General features: G+C 38.7%; 1 protein-coding gene across 1 annotated transcript in view; it reads right to left on the bottom strand.

The window, feature by feature from the left end:
- Nucleotides 1-370: 370 nt before the first annotated feature.
- Nucleotides 371-16421, bottom strand: part of PDE11A (phosphodiesterase 11A) — a 208967-nt gene continuing 192916 nt past the window's right edge. Inside the window, exons 19-20 of the mRNA XM_060779634.2 lie at nt 14648-14731; nt 371-1422 (exon numbers count right to left, since the gene is read on the bottom strand). Coding sequence (XP_060635617.2) covers nt 1237-1422; nt 14648-14731 — 270 coding nt within the window. The 3' untranslated portion in view covers nt 371-1236. The remainder of the gene's footprint in view (nt 1423-14647; nt 14732-16421) is intronic.

The following is a 16421-nucleotide window of genomic DNA, read 5'->3' as shown; positions in this document are numbered from 1 at the left end:
AAATCTAATTATGGAACAAAGGTCCAGCAGCTTCTCATATCAACATGGGAGAAAAAATTGGGGAAACTGGTGTCATGCTAAGGAGAAGTGAGTTAATTTCCAACATAGATCTCACTTTGGTGTCTATCAAATGCAATTCACATTTTGCATGCAAACATTTTCACCATTTCTCAGCACATGCAAATTTTGACTTGATTTCTGTTAGACAAAACTTATTAGACTAACATGTTGTTGTAAAAAACGAAAGTTAACTGGCCAGTAAAAGCAGAGGTAGTCATTGCTCTTTTTGTGACATATTCCAGTGCCACCCCAATCCTTAACAGTAATAGTCAAAGTTAATGTGTTTAAGAAAATGTACTAGAAAGCCATGTTCATATCCTATAGTGCAAATTCTCTCCCAGAAGGCATCATATTTCATTTTTATTATGTCATTTTCATGAAATATCATTGGTTCTCTTCTTAGATGTGCAAAGCAGCTTTCAAAATGCTTAAAACCAAATCCTAAAAGAACCCAAATTACCATGCAGAAATTTTACCTTTACATAAGCTTCTGCCTGCAGAGCAATTCAAGCTGCATTGCTAATATGAAACTCGTAAGGAAGCCAGAGCAGGTTGATAGTTTTAAATGTAATAAAGTTAAATTCCCCCCACTTACTTTTAGCAAAGATAAGCAATTCTAAAAACCCTGATCAATCATAAGAAGCTTTGTTGTTTTAAAAAATGTGTCAGGAGAATGTAAAGCAGGCTTCCTTGAACATTACAGCATAAAAGAAAAAAAGACTGAAAGGATAAACTTCACAAAAGCAGGTGTAACGGGTGCATATTAGCAAATACTGGAGCTATGCAAACCCAGGTTATTATTATACTATGTTCTCTCTTGTGCCCTCCGTATAACCTTATAGATGTCTTGATGGGGGGCGGGATTTCAATCATGTTTTCAATAGATGCAAACTCCAGTTATGTCAGTCCTTTGTGACTGTGTTTGTCAGTGTCCACAGCAGCAGTTAAAAAAGCCAATCAAACACAGACTTCACCAAGCTTTTCACCTTACTGCAGAAACTATGCAGTCAGACTGCAAAACTTCAAAAACCAAGGAAGCTTCTAGTGAAAAGCCAGGCCATCCCATTAAGCATGTTTGTGAGAAAAGATTTCTTTTTGTTTGGTGAAATATATGAGACTAAGCTTTTGCCAGCTTTCTGAAGAGTCTTATGCGAGCAGCACGAAACAGATGCTGACTTAATTTACGTCCTTTGGACACTTGGCAAATTGGGAGGAAGAGGGCGAGGAGGAGGATTTTGTTGGTTCAGTTTCTGCTGCTGCCTTGGAAAGCAGTCTCTTTTGGTGCAGTTCCTCCCAGTTCCTTCTATTGACCACCACTGAATCCAGCATGGGCTTCAGTTTTCCATTCACTTTTACCAAAACCTAGAGGGGAAAGAAGAAGACAACTCACCAATTACTGTTTCAAGTTTAATTCCAATCTACACAAAGAATAGTCTATCAGCTGAGTTTAGTTTGCCTAGAACAGTAGTTCTCAATCTGTGGGTCCCCAGATGTTTTGGCCTTCAACTTTTAGAAAACCTAACAGCTGGTAAACTGGCTGGGATGTCTGGGAGTTGTAGCCAAAACACCTGGGGACCCACAAGTTAAGAACCACTGGCCTAGGGTCTCTGATGAGTACAACTTCCTTAGAATTTATTTTACTCTATTAATGTTTTGCTTGCAATACCATTGTCATTCTAGGATATTAAAAGAAACCCACCGTCCGGATACTCTTCAGGGCTGGGTTGGAAGAAGTCTGAATACAAGAAAATATCTCCAAAATAAAGGTAGTTTTCCTCCTCCCGACCCTCCCCAAATGAATAGCTGCTTATCTCCACAAAAAGTTATTGTTTATTTACCTCTGGTCTTTTCTTCTAGTAGTGCACAGCATCATACAAAGTATTTCCCCATTTTCTTCACACAGCAACCCTTTAAGGTGCATTAGATAAAAAACACAGGTTGACCTGTCCTGTGTAATCTACCCATGCTTGTATTGGTACAGGACAATGAAGGAGGGTAGTTGACCTTTGATGGGTGAAGACCTTGTCCAGAACTTGTTCAATCAGGGAGGTAGCTGAAATTTTATTTTGTTCTTTATAACACAACAGAATAAAACAAGGTGTCCCCAAGTGAAATTAATGAGGCTGGGTAAAGGCAGCTGATATTGTTGTCCATATAGTATTTTCAACTGCCGGTCAGTTTCAAACTGTGGTTAATTTTATAGGCAGCTTAATTAACTTTAACTTTTGTACAGTGTAAATTTTGTTATATCTGTTTAACCTTTGCAAGCTATTAAGAAAAAAAGGCAGGATATAAATAAATACTATCATCATCATCACCACCACCACCATAATCAAATACTTGGAAAATAACAACCAGAAGAAAACTCTGATTTGAAGGTGAGGATACACTGCAAAATATTGCTTGAGCTCTCACTTGCACTATCTTTATATTATAGCTAATATAAATTCGCTGCATTTCTGCAGGCAAAGCTTATACACAGTTCAGGTTCATAACAGTGTCATATGCAGGTCATTGCCCAATTACTTTGGCCTACTTGGGTTCTCTGCTGAGAAAATTCATGTACTGTGCACTTTTCACAATGAGCAATCATTCAGCCAAGGAGCACTGCAGCCTTATCAACCTTGCATAACCGATGGCGTGGCTTAAGGCTGCTTTTGGTGTACATAATAAGAAGAATGGGAGATGAATGGAGAGGTGGGATGTGTAGAAGGCTGAATTTGTGTGTGGGGGGGGGGGGGGGGGGGAGATAACAAAGGTAATAAAGTAGGTAGGGAGAAAAGAAGGGAGGGTCCCATTCACCAAGTCTGTTTGTAATGGACACTGAGGCCCCATCCATACTGACATATAAACACCAAATTCTTTGTTTTGAACTGGATTACATGCCAGTATACTGTACACTCATATAATCCAGTTCAAAGCAGACAATCTGGATCATCTGCTTTGATAATTGGAATTATATGGCAGTGTAGATTCAGCCTGAATTTCACTCTGCGGATACTCTTGCCAGCTATGACATTACAGTATGCATATATATGCCTTCAGGTCACTTATCAATTTATGGCAATTCTATTGATTCTATAGGAGTTTCTTAAGGCAAGGAATATTACAGGTGTTTTGCCACCACCTTCCTCTGAATGTGGTGGCAAATATCCACTGATATTCCTTGATGGTCTTCCATCCAAGTATCAACCCGGGCTGCAATGTTTAGCTTTCAAGCTCAGATGGGATATGGTGCATTTGTGAGTATTTCAACCCTACTTTACAATCTCTTTGATAACTAAATAATAGATTCAAAACCAAACCATTCTTCATTTACAGGATTGATTCATCATCATAGTTTACTTCTTGTGATTAAAGGGGACAGAAGCCCTGTCCCTAATTTCATTTGTCAACCCTACAAACTACAAAGATGGAAACGAACATTTTTTCCCTGTAAGCTTTTTCATATTAATATAAAACCTAACTACCAATGCTGGCTTGTCCCTGTGCTTTGCATATGTTGACCAACACATTTGAGAAAAGAAACAGAAAAAAATTACAATGGCATAGCAACCTGTATTCCTAAAATCTCCATAGTTCAATTTTATTTATTCTTTATCATTCACATCAATTAGATTTTGGAGATCAAGCCAAGCCAGAATTGCTGTTTTCTTATTACAGTAAGAGGTGGCACCAACTTTGAAAAACATTTTTAAAGAGAAAACAGAGATAAAAACATTATACAACAAAGCACTAAAGACCTGACATTCAGCAAAATGGAACATGATGTGTAGAACAAAATGATAAAAGTATTTCAGAGCCTCAAATGTACTAAAGCCAAAAGATCTATGTGGCTCAGGAATAAATTGGTGGATTGATTCAGATATGGACAGGTGCGAAGAAAGTAATTTAGTAAATGTTCAAGGAATCTGCTGGGAGGAGAGAAATGTGTTGCTTTTGAGATAATTTCCCAGAAGCTTCATAAAATAAAATTGATTACAGGGATTTAATAAGTAAAAGGGAGCCAAAATATATAGTAATCAAATGAGTTTTTAATTACATCTCAGACAGATATAAAATTCAAATAGTGTACTTTGTATCCAGAAAGTCTGAAAGTAATACTTTAGGAGCGGAATTATTTTTATAAGGCTAATTTCCTTAGGAATTATGGTAGTATGTTTAATTAAAAGAGTGAATCTGTGTCCCAAAGCCAAAGTGTACTAAATACACAAACAGGGCTTAAATATCAAAGGAACCTCTGAAGAAAGACATTTTATATCCTGTACATAAAATCTACCCTTTAGAGTATTTCTAGTCAAATGTCTCTGATTAATGTGCATAACAAATGGCAGTGTTTTTAAATTATGCTATATATTTACCACTGTTCTATAGACTTAATTGCCTATACTTTACTTACAACTGAAAATCAAAGACCAGAGAAACATTCCTCTTTTTTCCCCAAACTGAACTTTAATACCCAGGCAATAATTAAGCGTATTAGGTTAGTGACTTCATTCTTTTAGTTAATTTGTTAACACCTCAATTGCTAAACTCTTCAATATACATTAAAATGGAGGTAGGCAAGTGCAGCCAATTCTCTAACTCTAGTATGGGGGTGAGTTGGGGGTGTTAAACTGATTGCCAACTAAACCCAAACCATCAAAATATGGAAGTGGCCAACAATCAATTTCTAGTTTACAATATCTGGAATTTTTGGATGTTAAACCATATAGGAGCCACACCACTTATTTAAAAGGTAATTGCCATTTTTGGAGGCACCCAGAAGAGAAAATTGTGTATGCTAGAGAAAGGGCAGTTCAGGGAGTCTGAAAGGGTTAAGAAGTTTGGACATCCCTGATTTAAAGCTTTGTAAATCAACCAGAATGCTTCCCATGTTCTCCTAAACCAGTTTCAATCTTGTTCAGGAGGTTCTATGTCCACAGCTGAATTACAAATAAGTTTTTGCTTCAATGTACTGTAGTTTTTTCCCTTTAGGATGCCTATCCACATATTGACCAGTTCTGAGTTTGCTATTGAATTCATGAGCTTTGACAAGATAATAGCACACCGTCAGCTTTAAAGTCTGTATGTGCAATAAGGCTACATAAATTCTATTTTATTATTAAACAGACTATCAGAAAGCTGTGAGCCAGACTATTCTGTAACCTACTGAGTTCCAATTAATCATCTTTACAGTATAGGCATTTGAGAGAGAACCTAGTGATTAGGGAGTTCTAAAAGGACAAAAGGTGTAAGCGTGTGAAACACCCATATCAATTAATAGAGTCAACGTAGCTGAGGTTTAGCCATGGAAAGCACTCAGGGTGGGATGTCAGAAAAGACCACCTGCCCTGATATACTTGCATTTGCTGTGGCTAGAAAGCCACCAGCAAAGCTCTCTGGAGAGGTTGGAGGCAGATTCCTGGTATGGATGTGTGAGTGTTATTTGCCACCTCTTCTAATGTGCCATTCTGCCTAATGGAAAGGCCAAATCCATGTAACAATTATGTGAATAAGATCCAAAGGTGTGCAGGAATCCAAGCAAATATAGGCAAGCTTTAATTTACTTTGGTGTTGTGTTTCTGAATTTGCAATGCAAAATGAGACCCCATCTACACTGCCATACAATGCAGTTGTCACTGTAGACTCATATAATACAAGTTGAACTGCATTGAAATGGATTATAAACACTGCTATATAATTGAGTTCAATCTACATTATAATGGCAGTGTGGATGGTGTCTGAGACTGATGTAAATAGAAGGAGCCAATTGTACAGGGAACTAATTTTGTGACAGAAATGCACTATTTATTTATTTATTTATTTCACAGTTTTCTATACCGAGCTTCTCAACCTCATTGAGGGACTCAGCCCGGTTTCCAGCCATAAAAACATATACACTCATTAAAATATCATATATCACAATTACAATTACAAAAACAACTTTAAAAACACTATATATAAAACTACAGTGGTCAGTCGTCTAATTAAGATGGAGCCACTAGCCACAAAGATAACAGTTCTATTTATACAAATAAAATAAATAAATAAGTCCACTACCAATTTGAATGAGGTTAGACGCATAAACTAAATGAGCTCACCTTTCCCAGGCTAGGGAAGCCCTTTCCTTTACAATTTCACTGAGTTGGAGACTGGTCTAATATCAGCATTTAGTGGCATCCATTTGAGTAAGTGACAGAAAGAGGGAGAGAAGAGTGTTGTTCTATCACCTGTGCTGAAGATTCAGCTGCTTTTAATTCCCATCCCTATTCAATGATTACCTAGCGGCAGTCACCTCAGTAAGAACATTTGAACTGTTTCCACCATAACCCTTCCCAATCCAAAATTCTCTGACCTAGAAGAGAGAGAAGAGGTTGGCACAGCTTCTCCATGCTTAGGAACAGATGAAAAGTCCTTCCTCCATCCCAACTGTCACTGCCCTGGTCAGTAAGGAAGAGAAGAACACTAGGCACAGCTCCACCATACCTAGGTCCAGAAGTATATGAAAAGTCTCCCCCCCCCCCATCCCAACTCCCACTGCCCTGGTCAGTAAGGGAGAAAAGAAGGGGCAGGCACATCACCATGCCTAGGTCCAGAAGCAGATGAAAGGTTCCTTTCTCCATCCCAACTGCCACTCCCCTGGCCAATAAAGAAGAGAAGACGACGAGGCACATCTCCATCATGCCTAGGTCCAGAAGCAGATGAAAGGTCCTCCTTCGATCCCAACTGCCACAGCCCTGGCCAGAAAGGGGGAGAAGAAGACTGGACACATCTCCACCATGCCTAGGTCCAGAAGCAGATGAAAGGTTCTCCCTCCATCTCAACTGCCACTGCCCCAGCCAATAAGGAAGAGAAGATGACTAGGCACATCCCCACCAATGCTGGTCTCCTAGGTGGATAATGCAGCCTCAATGCTTTTCATAGTTGCCTAGTCCTGCTTTAGAGGCTCTCCGGTCATAGAGACATAGAGACAAAGAAGACATAGTTTTGTGTTGAAATAATGCTGTGGCCGAAGAGACTGGAAGCACCACCATCCAAGAAAATAACTAGGGCTGAGGAGAAACTGACCTTCCAAAAACTGGGAAATTGAGTCCTCATCCCACTCTACCATCCTTACACACTTTCACTAATGCTTGAGGAGATCCTTGTGAAAAATATAGAATCAGAAGAGACCCTCAAGGACCATCCAGTCCAACCCTGTCATGCAAGAAAACACAATAAAATAGCTTCTGATGGATGGCCATCCAATCTATCTCCAAAGCAGCATATTCTACTGTTAAATAATTTTTACCATCAGAAAAATTTTCCTAACCTTTAGGTGGAATCTCTTTTTTGATCAAAGCTTCCCCAATGCAATGGAGAGAAAGGCACATATATATGCACACACATACACAGACAGAAGAAGGAATTGTCAAAACAATTGTCAGGGGCTGAAGTGACTATAGACCACCCAAAGAAAATAATAGATGGGTGGAAGTCTAGAAGTATTACTTCACTATCTGAAAAAAAGAAATTGTGATTGCTTTTGCTAGCAATGCAATAACAGAATTAGCTGAGCAATACATTGAAAAGGATGGAGAGGAAAATCTAAGGAAATGGACTGAGGAGCTGGAAAGCATGTTGAAAAAGACAACCAATAAAGTAAAACCTTTGGGGTTTTTTTTATATTGGGGTAAAAAACAAACTTGCAGCAAATCTGAAAGAAGATTAATGGATAATTTAACAGCTATTCAGTTTTCAAGAAAGACAAAGAACAAGGAGTATTGCATCAGAAAAGGGCTAGAAATGATGATGGATGGAACACTTCCAGTAAGTGTTGAACAAACTGGAGTAACAACTTACATCTGGCTGGAGAATTCCCAAGTGGGGCTAAATCTGAAAAGCTAACTAAGGATAAGAGAATGATACACACTGAAGAGATTTTCAAAATCTATTTAATAGCAAGGCGGCAAATATTGATTGCTGTACAGAAGGAATGTCGAACGTAAATGGATAAAGTAAAGTCATGTTTTACACAACTCGCTGTGCAGTCACTTGGAGAAGCAAACTGAAGTCTTTGGTTATAGATTTCTCAAATTTGAACAAAAGGTACTCTTGAGGCAGTAGTGGGAGGATTACAGCCGATTTTTAGGTGTGCAAAATTTATTTCTTTTTATGGAGATTTTTTGTTAGCCTTGGTATAAAAGCGTTTCCAGAGCTGCTTTTTTTTCCATGTCAGGAGCGATTTGAGAAACTGCAAGTCGCTTCTGGTGTGAGAGAATTGGCTGTCTGCAAGGACGTTGCCCAGGAAACACCTGGATGTTTTACCATCCTTGTGGGAGGCTTCTCTCATGTCTCCACATGGGGAGTCAAACTGCAACTCCCAGGATTCCATAGCATTGGACCATGGCAGTTAAAGTAGTGTCAACCTTCATCAATTCTACAGTGTAGATGCATCCGAAAGCAAAGAGCTGAAGGCAAAACCAAAAGCAAAAATATAAAAATGATTAGTTTGCTGTGATATTTTTTCTTTTCACTGTTTAGTTCACAGCAATACAGTTTCTGCCCAGAGCTTTTTGCTTTCCACTGTGCATGGACTGAATTAATCAGAGAGCTTGTTACAACTACATGGTTAGATACACATTGCCCCACTGAGTTGTTCAATCATGGGGTCACACATTATCTATTGCTTAATGATGACAAACTAGGCAGGACATCAAACGTTTTTGCTAGTGGCAGACAGTATTCTCCATGCTTTTTCATTTATGTTCTGAGAGTATTTGGTGGTATTTGATAAAGGATAGTTTTATTTTCCCTCCTGCACTATTAGGTATGATGCATTGAAAAAATATAGTGAAAAATGTCATCTGCTTTGAAGGGACTGAGATGAAGAATCGCCAGCTCCTTTACTCTTTGTACTGCATTGACAGAGATTCCAGGGAGCTCTTTCAGATGTCTTCCCAAAAGGGAATGGACCACTTATAGGATCAAAGGTGCTTCGGGTTTATCTCCCATGGGAAACCCAGACATTGACACACACACAGAGGTCCTTTACACTTAAAACAGCTGCTGTCAGCTGTCTCTGACTGACTGCTTATGTTCTTATGCAGACAGGAGCAGAGAGCTTGATCTCTGACCTGGGTATTCTTCCACATCCGTCCTGAGGTTGCCATCTCTGCTTGACAATGCTGTGAGAATAGCTTGAAATCCTCTTCCTATTTTCTTTTGTTTAAATGGAATTTTCTGATTCTTCCACAATTCCCTGTCTTCCCAGATCAATCCTTCCATCACATGTGTGGTAATAACTTCATTTTCCCAGTTGAATTTGAGAAGAATATAAAAGTGATAAAGATGCCCCAGGAGCCTTGTTAGAGCTATTGCCAACTTTGACTGATGGCGACTGATGAATGACAGATCTCCAATATCTTGCAGATTCAGGGCTATGGCATCATTTGTTGGATCAGTGTGGTTTCTCTCTTTTCCAACTGCTTTCCAATATCCCTAGCATTGTCTTATGATATGTCCAAAGTACAATAGCCTCAGTTTAATCACCTTTCCTTCTAGTGACAGTTCAGGCTTGGTGAGCCTTGAGTATGTACAAACAAATACCGCCTGAAGCTCTATAGTCAAGGACAGAACTGGATTAAAGCAATGGTGGTGGTGATAAGAATAGGCATGATTTGCTGTAAGAGAAGCAGTGCTTGGGGACTGACTGGGTAAAAATGTCCTATCTTCACAGATTCCCATTTGCAGTCCCCCCACAAATTCTCCCTCATACTGTGTTTGACAATTACTTTATTACAGGGACAAGTAGCTGGAAAACATGTTGTTGCAGAAAAGAGTTAGATGAGAGAAGCACCCACTTCCATCTACCCAGCAATTTCCCATATAGCAACCTGTGAACTTCCTATGTTGCTCTGCAGCAATCTGGAAGTGACTAGATTGTCATGTTTGGCTTGGTCACTAAAAGTTTAATTTGGTCTTTATATTTACATACTAACGGTGTGTTCTAGGGAGGACATCTTTTCATAGTTCAATCAAAGTAACTACATATATCAATATTCTCACACATCTCATGAAGCCACAGATTGTTCTTTTCATTACAGGCAGTTTTAGCAAATAAAGGCAATCAAAAGAGGAAAAAAGGTAAGAATGCAAAATGAATATTCAAAACAGGGAGCTTATGCTGTAGTAGTTTTTGTTGGAGCATGTAAAAAATCAGTTAGTGTGTGTGTGTGTTAACTGTAAAATAAGATGCACGAAGCTGATTGGTAGAGCTATGCCCAGGGAGCTGGCTGAGCCTAGGACTTTTGGATACTATGACATTTTTCAGACTTGAGCTACACAGGTGCTCACAGAGAAGCAGAGAGAGAAGCAGAGACAGACAGAGTTTGGAGTGTACTCTTGCTTCATGAGCTGCTGGAAGGAGTTTCTCCACATGGACAAAGAAAGAACATTCGATGTAATTGATCACATGATTGTAAATACATTGTCTGAATTACAAAGAGTAAACTACTTGTTCTTTAGTGTTAATTTGTGTGGCATATTTTTTTTCTGGCAAGGCAGTGTATGGGCTGATCTAACATTAACTACACGTGGTTTATTTTACATTACGCCATAGTTTTCACATATGTATTTAACATGTTGAAATATAATCCAGTGGAGCTCATTTTTTTAAAAGTATGTTCAATAACTCTACCACTTGAACATAGTTTTAAAATTGTAACAAAAATACGTACCAAATGATTGGTTCAATAAAATATTGTTGGATAATGTATTTACTAATGGTTTGATTTATTTTTAAAAAAAGAACAGAAAGTTTTATGGCACCTCTAAGATGATGATGTATTCTTTCACAGAGTCTAATTAATCAGATCAATGAAGTGTATCTAAATTGAATTTGGTGTATATATACATTCAGAAACCTGGAGTTATTTTCATTTAAACGGGACAAATGCTCTTGGGCTAACATTCCCACCATCCTTAGCTGGCATAGCTAGGGGGTGAATAACCACACATCTGAAGGGCTGCGTTAAGCCATGTGTGTTAATTGATTTCAGGCTACACTGAATAATTTGGTGAATCTACATTGTCATTCTAGAAAGCCACCAGAGAGAAAGAAACAAGGGACATTTTTGCTGGCCACTTTGAACATGAGGTGCCACCTTTACCGTGTAGGTAAGACCCACTTGGTAAGTATTATGGACAAGAAGGAAGAAAGGGCTGTCAGAATATAGATGAGCAGCAAAAAGAGAATGAAATTTGTAGTTGCCACTGATGGTATAGACCAGGGCTTCTTAAACCTTTTCCACTTATGATCCCTATCGGCCTGAGAAATTTTTACATGACCCCAGGTATGTAGGTATATAACATAGGTATAAGAGCCCCTGGTGGCACAGTAGGTTAAACCTTTGTGCCGGCAGGACTCCTGACCAAAAAGTCAGTGGTTCAAATCTGGGGAGAGTGGATTGAACTCCCTCTGTCAGCTCTAGCTCCCTATGCAGGGACATGAGAGAAGTCTCCCACAAGGATGGTAAAATATCAAAACATCTGGGTGTCCCCTAGGAAATGTCCTTGCAGACGGTCAATTCTCTCACACCAGAAGCGACTTGCTGTTTCTCAAGTCGCTCCTGACACGAAAAGGTATAAAATCAAATATTTGTAAATAAGTTTTTGCAAGGCTTGCAAAACATGCAGATTTTTCTTTTTGTGGAGCACGAAGCTGAAGCATTTTTCTGCAGAGTTTTTCTGTAGACACTGCACTTTGTTGCTAAAACGTTTGTGGAAATGCTTTTTGTTCACAAACTTTTACTGTTGCCAAATTTCATGGCCCCAAACATTGAGCTGGGAGATCCCATTTGGGATTGGGATGCACAGTTTAAGTAGCAATGGTCTAGAGTCTAGACAATCAACAGGCACCTAAGTGTGCAAGCAATTCTCTGAAATGATGAGGGGATAGTATTGGAAGAAACCGAATTCTGCACGAACACTACATTCCTTGCTGCCATAACCATTATATTCTATCTTGTGAGATCTGGAAAATTTATTATCCTTCACAAAAGAATGTGGTGGGTGGGGAGAGGGAACCTGGAACCTGGGATATTTGTGTAGCATGAAGCCCCTGTGTTGGTTTCTTAGCCATGTGTAAATGCGATTTACAGTGTCTCCACGCATCATTGATGCAATGTCTGCACTAGAAATTAAAACTCAGCTTTATATTTCAGGGAGCATCTCTTTCCCTCTGTGAGACTTTGTGACATCAAGTCTTCTGTTTACCCCTTAGGCTGGCACGGCATTAAGTAGAATGGTTTGGTTTTTTTTTTACAATGCCTTAAAAAAACCAGGTTGAGCAGCAGGGCTATAGTTGCACAACATGAGCAAAGTGGGCAGAAGTGTGGAAGAGAGGAAATTTTTAGATGTGCTTCTTTTCTTCATTGTTCTCCGACAAATATGAAGCAAAGAGATACTCTTCATGTTCCTATTCAATCTGCATGCTACACAGACACCAAACATTTTTTCCTTCTTAGTGTGCATCTTCATGACAGAATTAATGCAGTTTGACACCACTTCAACTGCCATAGCTCAATACTATGGAATCCTGTGATTTATAGTTTGGTGAGACATCAACACTTTTTGGCAGAAAAGGATAAAGACCTTGTAAATCTACAACTATCAGGATCCATAGCATTGAACCATGGCAGTTAAAGTGGTGCCAAAATGCATGAATTCTACAGTGCAGATGCCTGTTTAGACATTTATCTTACCCTTCCTGGTTGAAAATGCTAGCTCCGACAAACCAAAAATTCTGGTCTAATAGATATTGCATGATTTAATCAACTAGTTCTGAACTTTCCCCCACATTTCCTCCTCACTTGTTTCCTACTTCTTTCAGCGTGTGATTGAAATCTTAAATAATGAGAGTAAAACCATTTAGTGGCTAATAGTTGATGTAAAACTGTCTTTTGTAATGTTTGCTCGATAATTATGCTTCGCTGTGAATTTTTCTGTGAAGTTCATGAGTATGTAAGTCTCGCAGTCTGGCTAAAACCTCCATTCTATAAAAGTGTGTAATTAAGAAATTCTAAAGCTATAATTATTGTACTTGATTATTAAGATTGGTATATTAAATATATTAGGATTATTATTATTACAATTACATTAAGACACTGAGATTATTATTACTTGAGGTACTAATGGCACTTTCCCATAACAAATCACTTGCTGATTTATGCAGCTAAATAAAAATTTACCATGAGGTCCAATTCCAAATGCCTGAGGTGATATGGCCCTTATCTTAATAAGAGACCTATCAGGCAGTTTTCCTGATTAAGGAATTCTCTCACCAGGAAAGCTCACTGTCAATGATGCCGATGTCTATATAATGTGTTTTGGGCACCAGGCAGATTTTAAAAAATCTTCCCAAGGTTTTTGATGCATTTTTCTTTCGCTATGATTGTTTTCAGCAACATCAACTGCTGTTCTGTTAATTAATGTTGAGAGAGGGTTGTGATATGACCAATTATAATTTTTAATTTAAAAACAAACACTGGCATAACTTCAGCTTTATCACTCTCATCTTTAGTAAGCATATACTGCACCTTCTTTATGCAATTTAGAATTGAACTCAGGGAAAGACAGCCAACGTTTATGTGCAAGCCTCTGAAAAGTCTTTCTTTCTTTCTTTCTTTCTTTCTTTCTTTCTTTTTTTCTTTCCTTCCTTCCTTCCCTCCCTCCTCCCTTCCTCTCTTCCTTCCTTCCTTCCCTCTTCTTTCTCTCCCTCCTTCTCTCATGCCCCCCAAACTTGTTGAAGAATCCAATGTGCCATGATTTCTTCCCTCCCTCTCTTCCTCCCTCCCTCTCTTCCTCTTCCTTCCTTCTTTCCTTTTTTCCTTCCTTCCTTCCTCTCTCCCTCTTTCTCTCCTTCACTCTCCCTCCCTCACTCTCCCTCCCTCTCTTATCCCTTTTCCTCTCTCATGCCCCCACAAAACATGTTGAAGAATCCTATGGAGTTATATGCTTTTTTGTTTGGACACCCGATTTCCCCTGACATATTTGATAGCTGTTTCGGATAACCCAACTCAGCAAGTTTCACAAGCAACATCCAAGTTGTTTATGTTGTATTTAAATATTGATAAATCCATCAAACTGCAACATCAACATCATGTTGACCACAATGAGGAGGAGGAGAAGGAGAAGGATCAGCAACTGTGGCTCTTGTAAGACAATATGTGTGCAAGCTTTATGAGTAGGAAGGGGGTGGTAGGGACAATCTTGTTATTTTTCTTCCTTACTTAGACATGATATTAACAGCATTCATGGATCTCACCCTATTATAAATGTTTTGGTTTCCTTCTCTGTTCCTTGCAAAATTAGCAACATAAATGGAGTTGGGTTGTTGTAGGTTTTTTCGGGCTATATGGCCTGCATGACATTTCGCCTGCATCTATGGCAAGCATCCTCAGAGGTAGTGAGGATGCTTGCTATGAATGGGGTTCATGGCAAATTGCCCAGATACAAAGCCTAAAACCTCCCAGAAAGCTGTTACATCACATCTCTCTTTCCCTCTTGTACAGGGAGGCAAAGCGAGCCAATCTTCCAATACTGTAGCAGCAATATGTAAAATTACCTGATAGAGAGGCATGCAGATGCTATCAATCCATTCCAGCTGCAATCGAGGCAGTTCATCTTTCCTGTTCCGATCAAAAATAGCCTGAATTGAAATGTTTTTTTGGGGGGTGGGAGAGAAAGGAAGGAGAGGAAGAATATGTCATGCTTTATGGCTCTGGAGTATTTTACTGAGGCTGTTTCATCCAGCACTTTGGATCTAAGAGCAACTTGTTACAAACCAAACACTTTGAAAACTACAATCAATCTTTACACACACTCCCCTGTTTTTTTGCCCCGGATGAAAAATAAAGCATTTATTCTCTGAAGCTGTTTATGGCATATGTGTGTTTAATTTATTTGACTGTTATAACCATGTAATTCCTTTATGCTGAACAAATACACTATATATTGTTGGTAGTCATGTTGCCAAAGTTGGAGGGGAGCAGTAGAATGGGGAGATTACAAAGACACTCAAGGCATATAATTCTTCTGCCAATGATCACTTCATCTAGCAGAAGGCAATGCAGTGCAGCCTTTAATGGGACCTACTCCTAAGTAAATGAATACAGGCATACCTCAGCAAAGTCTTTGACAAAGAAGCTCTGTTTTATGCCTGCCCATTAATTCCTTCCCTCTTTGTCTAACTGTACTTTTTTTTAGCAGTAGCAACATTGGAAGGTAAGTGAAGAAATATTGTAGCGCACGATCTTCAGTGTTGGGCTGCAACAGTGTCTGCAAAGAATCATGTAGTAAAAGCTTTTGTTGGGCAAGAATGGAGCTCTGCTGCACTATTCCTACTACAGCTGTTAGTGCCTGCTTACAAAAGGCAAGGCCAACAGCAGCTGCTACCAGAATCTCTTACTTAGCATGTGTGAATAGCAAAATAGACCCAGGGTGGGAGGAGGAAGCAGATAAGCCTGTCTCAACCCACAAGCATGTCAAAGATGAATAAATCTATATATTTGGCTAACAAAATGGAAACCATAAGAAATAAAGTCTAATGAAAGACATATATATATATATATATATATATATATATATATAGTGTAAAACAGCATATATATATGTGTGTGTGTGTGTGTATAGGGGTTGTCTCTAGGGGTTCAAAGTGTTTTTGCTTGCTTATGCAAAGCTGACGCAAACTGGTTGTTTCATTTCACATGAACATATTGTTAGCTTTGGGCTAAAGGTTTGATAAACCATTTTGAATTATTTTTGTTGTACAGGAACGTTGCTACTCCTGGCACCAAATTTTCCATTAGAGAAGTAATGCTCAGGAAAACATCTATGTCATTAACTGAAGTATATATTTATAATATTGCAGCATAAGATTCATTTCTTAAAACACTGGTGGTTATACTATAGCACCAAAATAGTTGAACTCAGTATATTTTAGGTAGAATTTGGGGTTCATCCCCTGTACCCTTGTAAGTGAATTTAAAATGTGGAAGACAATGGAGGGAAAGAGAGATGTCAGTCACATGCTTTGCAATTGAAGTATGACCATCTAAAAGGGTTCATCATAAGATGAATATATTTAGGATCCAAAATTATCTAGTAGCACTATGCTTGAAGTTTGCAGAAACTGAATTTGGAGATCACCGTTATCCACCAGCATTTGCAACCTGTTTTTCTCCCAAACCCTGTCATACTAGGAAAATTAGGAAACACTAGAAACAAAAAAATACTCATTTGTACGCTTCATGCTCTTATTGTTTGGAGGAAGAGCATACCTGGCCTAATAAACCCTTAGGCTAGGTATATTAAAAGGAGCCATAAGATGTCAAAGGACA

This window comes from Anolis sagrei, chromosome 1 (genome assembly GCF_037176765.1).
Source record: "Anolis sagrei isolate rAnoSag1 chromosome 1, rAnoSag1.mat, whole genome shotgun sequence".
Lineage (NCBI taxonomy): Eukaryota > Metazoa > Chordata > Lepidosauria > Squamata > Dactyloidae > Anolis > Anolis sagrei.
This window is presented reverse-complemented; position numbering and strand designations above follow the sequence as displayed.